The 6,142-nt window shown below is 38.2% G+C and overlaps 1 protein-coding gene across 5 annotated transcripts in view; it reads left to right on the forward strand.

Annotated features, from left to right (window-relative positions):
- FARP2 (FERM, ARH/RhoGEF and pleckstrin domain protein 2) overlaps positions 1-5,780 on the forward strand; it is a 74,394-nt gene extending 68,614 nt beyond the window's left edge. For 3 of the 5 annotated variants that reach the window (XM_088132054.1, XM_007431815.4, XM_007431816.4), the window contains 3 exons: positions 2,573-2,680; positions 3,942-4,093; positions 5,442-5,780. In XM_088132054.1, the coding sequence (XP_087988180.1) occupies positions 2,573-2,680; positions 3,942-4,093; positions 5,442-5,532 (351 nt within the window). In that variant the 3' untranslated portion in view covers positions 5,533-5,780. Of the gene's footprint in view, positions 1-1,248; positions 2,681-3,941; positions 4,094-5,441 lie in introns of those variants that run through there. The other 2 variants (XR_015794395.1, XR_015794394.1) reach the window with 2 other exon arrangements.
- The last annotated feature ends 362 nt before the right edge of the window (positions 5,781-6,142 follow it).

Below are 6,142 nucleotides of genomic sequence, written 5' to 3' on the forward strand. Positions count from 1 at the left end.
CACATAATGTCCCTCTACCATTCCATTAGGTTGGAAAGAATGAAAAAAAATCATCATTTATAGTCCCAAAAGTCTCTCTTCTGTGCACTGTTCATTTGCTTATCCTTGAACCATGTACAAGCTTGGATTTGCATGATGCCCTGTTCTCGTAAGCTGCCCCTCAGCAACTGTTATTTGGAAGGAGTGATTTGTGCTGCAGGATGTCATGTGTGCCAGCATTTTGAGAGTTATCGCATTACAATCTGCCACTACTGTCTTTTTAAGACATACCACACACATTCACCTCTGTCTTACTCTTCTGATAGAGCCCCCACTCTCTCTACGGTATCTTCATTTTGATGTATTCTATTTCATAGAATGTCTAAGGCAGTGTTGTCCAAACTTGGCCACTTTAAGATGAGTGGACTTCAACTCCCAGAATTCCCCAGCTCATCTTAAAGTGGCCAAGTTTGGACAACACTGGTCTAAGGGCAATAGTGTAACCTAGTGGGGGTTCCTGCTGGAGAGAGGAAGCTCTTTCATGGAAGAAACTCAGAGTGGGAAGCAGAACACTCAGTCTTCTATAGCGCCTCCCTCCCAAACTGATACTGATGAAAGAGAAAGAAATCTCTGTCTATATATGCATTAATTCTCAGTAAAAGATAAGCGAACACAGCAGTATGCTCAAAGGTAGGTTCAGGGATAGAGTGCCCAGACTTAAAATGACTTAGGATGTTCTTATATAACATTGTGTTGGCTTTGTAATTTTAATGGAATAGCTACAGTGGGATGAGATAATAATTGGCTGACAGCATTAACTCAAGAAGGATAGAAATATAAATAGCAATGGATGTAGATCGGTGTTTTTCAACCTTGGCGACTTTTAAGATGTGTGGACTTCAACTCCCAGAATTACCCAGCCAGCATGAATGAGTAGTTAAATTAGTCACTTTAGCCTTCACTGCCCACTGTGAAGGAAATCAGCTTTCAGACTGTGGAACCATAAATCCATTATCACATTCACTCACTAATTCTTACTAATCTTTTGCCTTTGGTAAATGCATTAATCTTCCTTTCTCATTAAAGCCTTTTGATCTCTTTGCACCGCTGATTTTAAGACTCACCATCCATGAGCCTCACACATCTTCAAATCATTTTTTATTTTTTACCTTTCATGCTATTTCTTTTAACGACCTTTTCAGGTACCGCCTTTACTTATTCTAATTTTTTTCTTCCTTTTTCTGCCTTGCGCCACCTTCCCCTGCTCAGTTTGCTGCTCTGTTGCTGTTTCTCCAGAGCTTCCTCCTCGCTATTTGCTGGGCCAGACTCAGCGGCCTAACACAATCACCCATGTTTGCTGGTATCGGAACCAGAGCCTATCCCTGTCTGATTATCTATGCATGATTCAGGTAAAACTGCTTCTTTCAATCTTAATAGGTGGATATATTTTTTACACCATCACTATTCTTTCACTCTCTGAAACACTCTTCTAGTATGCAGCAACAAAAGATCTAACATATTGAGCCAATGGTAAGAAATAGTTTGTTTTGTGAAAACCAGACCAGTTAATCTGTTTTGTTGATTATATGCACATTTACACACTTGTTCAGATGCCATGCCATTTTTTTACTCTTTCCCTGCAGCCCTCCAGATGTTAAATTGCACTTTTCACCAGCATGGTACATTGGATACTGACAATTCTAATTCAGCAATATCAGATTCCCCAAAACGGCTTTAGATGCATTTAATCTATACTGTAATTTTGTTCCTAACAAACTAGACTTCTTTTTCAATAGTGCTTTGGGGAGTGGTGTAATTATTTCCATAGCTTTGCCTTCTACTTCTTTTATCCTGTGCTTTTTTCCCCTGGTCTGTTTACCATATTGTCTCCTTAACCAGATTCAAACTGTCTCCTTAGTTCTTTGCATGGTGTGGGAACTAGGCAACTGGGGAAAAGGCGATTTAACTGGACAAATTAGGGTTGGAGATAGTTTGAATAACTTGAACAGTGATTACTCTGTTGGGAATGTCTTTGGTTATTATTCTATTCTGACTAAGGAGGAAATGCAGAATACATCCAGGTACTGGGAAAGTATATTGCCTTGTTTTAAAAAGTGAATGAAGAAGATACATGAACAGATTAAAGTAATAATGCTTTAGAATAGTCTTTCCCAACTTGGCCACCTCCAGTTACGTTTCATACAACAAGATGCTGGACTACAACAAGATGGCTGGGAATTCTGAGATTTCTAGTTCAGCACATCCGTAGGATTGAAGTTGGGGAAGGCAGACTTAGTCTGTTTTATCACTCTTCAAAGTTAGACTCACACTGCATTTTAATTTTTATTCTCCCTACAAGTATCCCACTTTCACCATCAGAAGTTAATAGATGTAGACAGGAAAGAAGCAGCCTTGCTAATGAAGAAATTGATGATATAAAAATCAGTTGTGCACAACGAATGCTATGTACAGCATTTCTCAGCTTATGGGAGTCAGGCCTCAGGAGTAGCAATTTGGTTTTAAAATACTATAAGCAACATCAATAGATTTTTGTTGTGCTACCTCACAATATTATTTCCCTTCTCCTATATAGAACCAGTTATCAGGATATCTGCTAAGGAAGTTCAAAAATAGTAATGGTTGGCAGAAGCTATGGGTTGTTTTTACAAACTTCTGTCTGTTCTTCTACAAAACACACCAGGTAAGATAAAAGTTGCATGTTTTCAGAATGAGATTAAATGTACACAGGGATACTAGAGAGGGGACTTGATTACCCATGGTGCCATTATCCAGAGTTTTGTATATTCACGGTTGATTATTATAGACCAGTAAACAATTTTGCATGCCTGCAGTTTTTGACAAACAGTTCTGATCCATATGCTATTTAAGAGGACTCATCTAGCCACTACCTCAATTTCCTAGCCATCTGCAGTGTTTCATGGCCATCCATTTCCTGCACATTACTTCCTCCAAAGTGAATTTTATTCATTTAGCAGTGACTCTGGGCAGTGCACAAAAGATTAAAATGAACACCAAAACCTAATGTACCAAATAGAAAATAATAACAACAACAACAACCCAGATCTAAAAAGATTCCAGATTTAATCCATACCGACCAAGCGCACAGCAGAGAGCAGTTGATTTTATTTTATTAAATTCAATTTCTGTGCTGCCCAAAATGAGTCTGAAGTTATGGAGGGAATGGTAGATGTTTGCACAAGTGTTGCCTTTGTAGTTTTGGTCCTTTTCTGGAGTTGTGGAAGTTAATACCCCACCACCACCACCACCACCACCACGCCTAAAAGTTTCATTCTCCATGGCTGTCTGCCAGACTATAACCCCCATGAATAATGAGGTCTTTTTGTACAATATGTGGATATGTCTTCTGAATATAACTGGTGATTGTTAATTTTACTGCCTCAAAGTTTAATATAACATGTTGGCCCTATCCAAAGAATTGGGCTTTCCAACTTAATTAGACTGGCATTTCCAAATATGGTACAAAATGCAAACCTTGTGATTACAACAGCTTGCTTAATTTTTGTACTGCTCTGTTTTTCTCCCACCTGCCTTTTCAGCAGTGTAGCCCAGATGGGCAATGTGGTCTTCCAAATGTTGCTAAACTCTGATTACAATCAGCTACAGGCAGCTTAGCCAATGATGAGGTATGACGGCAGTTAACACTGTGGAATCACACATCATCTCCTGATTTAGCACGATGGCAAGTTCTGAAAACTGTTGGATATTAGACAATTGTATATTTTGTGGATTTTTTCCCATGGATTAATTTGGTTATCTGTATTTATATTTACTTAGGGATTGAGATATACCTTTCATATGCATTTTTAAATGATGTGGCACTATTTTATTTATAATTCTGTAAATTATTCTGTAAGTCTCCAGCATTCCAACAAGAGTAGCAAGGAATCTCCTAAATAAATAAGAAATTTCCTATTTTCCAGGATGATTATCCACTGGCCAGTTTACCACTTATTGGTTACACAATCAACATGCCCACAGAGGCAGATGGCATTCAGAAAGATTATGTCTTTAAGCTGCAGTTTAAGTCCCATGTCTATTTCTTCAGGGCCGAGAGCAAGTATACCTTTGAAAGGTACGTATGTGTCTTAATCCCAATCTAAACAAGGAACTAATCACCCCAAGTTGTTCTTTTAGGAGTGCTTTCCTGAGTACTGGCCTGGTAACCCAGTAAGGAATCCATTTGCCTTTAAGAAATGGAGCCCTGCTTTATGCAGTCATTTTGATAATCACTGAAGAGAAAAATACAGTAGTTCCTAGATTCTGCTGGCACAAAATTGGTCTGAATCCAATCAATGCTGAACTTTTCTGTTGTGTGCTGCCCAGGATCACTTTTTGTGAGATGGGCAGCCACATAAATTTTATAAATAAATAAAATAAAATAGATGCAGATAAATGTATAACCCCACAATTCTTGCCAGTTACTAAGGAAATACTTTCATCAGTTGATCTATCTATCTAATTGAGCTGTGCAGAGATCCAGATTCAAAGTATTACAGAGCACTTATGGATGTGCATGCAGAATCTGTCAGGAGCACATTAAGCTATACATGGCTTTTCCCAAGAAACCCATCAGATGTAGAGGACAGCTGTGCAAGCCCAGGAAAAGACAGAGCCACTTTACAGCATTCCCCACAGGTGCTCTATGCACGTCCATAAGTGCTCCAAATCTAATTTTTCCTTTAAAATCGGGATCTCTGCAACAGACAGCTCACCATCTAACCTCTGTAGAAAAGCCCTCTCATCAAACGGGACGGGTCATTTGGTATAAATGGAGAATTGTGTAGATTCATTAAAGAGTAATATATTTATTCAGTGTTATCTTTGACCAACAGATTGTATGTACATAGACACACAAAGTTCTACATAGTTCATAAAAATAACAATTAAAAGAAAAGAGTTAAAAAGAAAAAAGGTGGGGGGGAGGATAAAATTGTGAAGGTACTAAAGAAATGCAGTTTTATTAGACAGTATTTGCTGGGTGATAAGAAATGGTAAAAGCATTCAGAGCTAATACAAAAATTAGATTAGTTTTAAAAAAGATTCCCTATGTGGAACTCCATCTTGTGACCCCCTTTTAATATGATTTGGTACACATTTTACAATGGAGTAAGTGGCTGTTATTAGTCCCTCTGTTCATACAGAATGCTGCCCTTAATATTAGTCCTAGTACTCACTGTGTGACGCTCTGCCCCTGGAACTGAGCAACTGTAATACTACTGTAGCTCTTCTTTTCTGTAAGACTCTTACCTTCCATAAGGTAAATGTTAAAGATTAATATGAATGTTATTTTACTTAAAATTTCAGTAAAAAAGGAATCTAACATGCTAATAGCCCGGTCAAAAGCTACTACATGGTACAAGAGTCAAAACCTATGGCCTTCAAATGCTAGTTAAAGCTTTGGATGTTGCTTTTCTCATCAGGTGGGTGGAAGTCATAAAGAGAGCCACAAGTTCTCCTGGAAGATCCAGCCTTCTCACCACAAAGGATGAAAAGGAAAATAATACACACTGAAAGAGGTGAAGCTGGGTCTCTGTTGTAAATTATGTGCAGCAGTCTGGTGGAGGACAGGAGTCTGAGTTCAGTAACCATCAAAGGAAAGACATCTGTTACCTGCTGTGGAAGGTGGTAAATTACTGTAGTATGAAACACAGGGACTAAAATCCCACTGAACTCAAATCCAAAGAGAAAACGTGGCTGTTGGATTTATATATGGCTCAATGTTGTTGTTTCTACTTATACAAATAGAATTATTGGAGGTATTTGGCTGGTCTCAAATCTTGTGATCTTGAATTGATTTTATAGAACCTCTTAATGTTTAGTCTGGTTAAATAATCTTTGTGCAACTTGCCCACCAGCCAGGCACCCCCACCCCCATCTTCCAAGTCATATTCACATTGTTTATATGGTGTTTCTACTTGCAAGAAAACGGAGAGTTTAAAAAATTACCAGCAACTTAAATTTTCTTTTCCCACAACTGACATGTTTTTGTTTTGTTTTTTTGGTAGAGAAAGCGAGAGAATTGACTGGAAATTTTGCTAAGAGTATGCAGTTAATTCTAATATAAAGGAAATGTCTGTATCGCTGCAGTTAATATTTTGAGTTCCCTATGTGCTGATATTGT

This window comes from Python bivittatus, unplaced genomic scaffold (genome assembly GCF_059951505.1).
Source record: "Python bivittatus isolate LINGU-HERP-01145 unplaced genomic scaffold, Pbiv_v1 ctg000980_np1212, whole genome shotgun sequence".
Lineage (NCBI taxonomy): Eukaryota > Metazoa > Chordata > Lepidosauria > Squamata > Pythonidae > Python > Python bivittatus.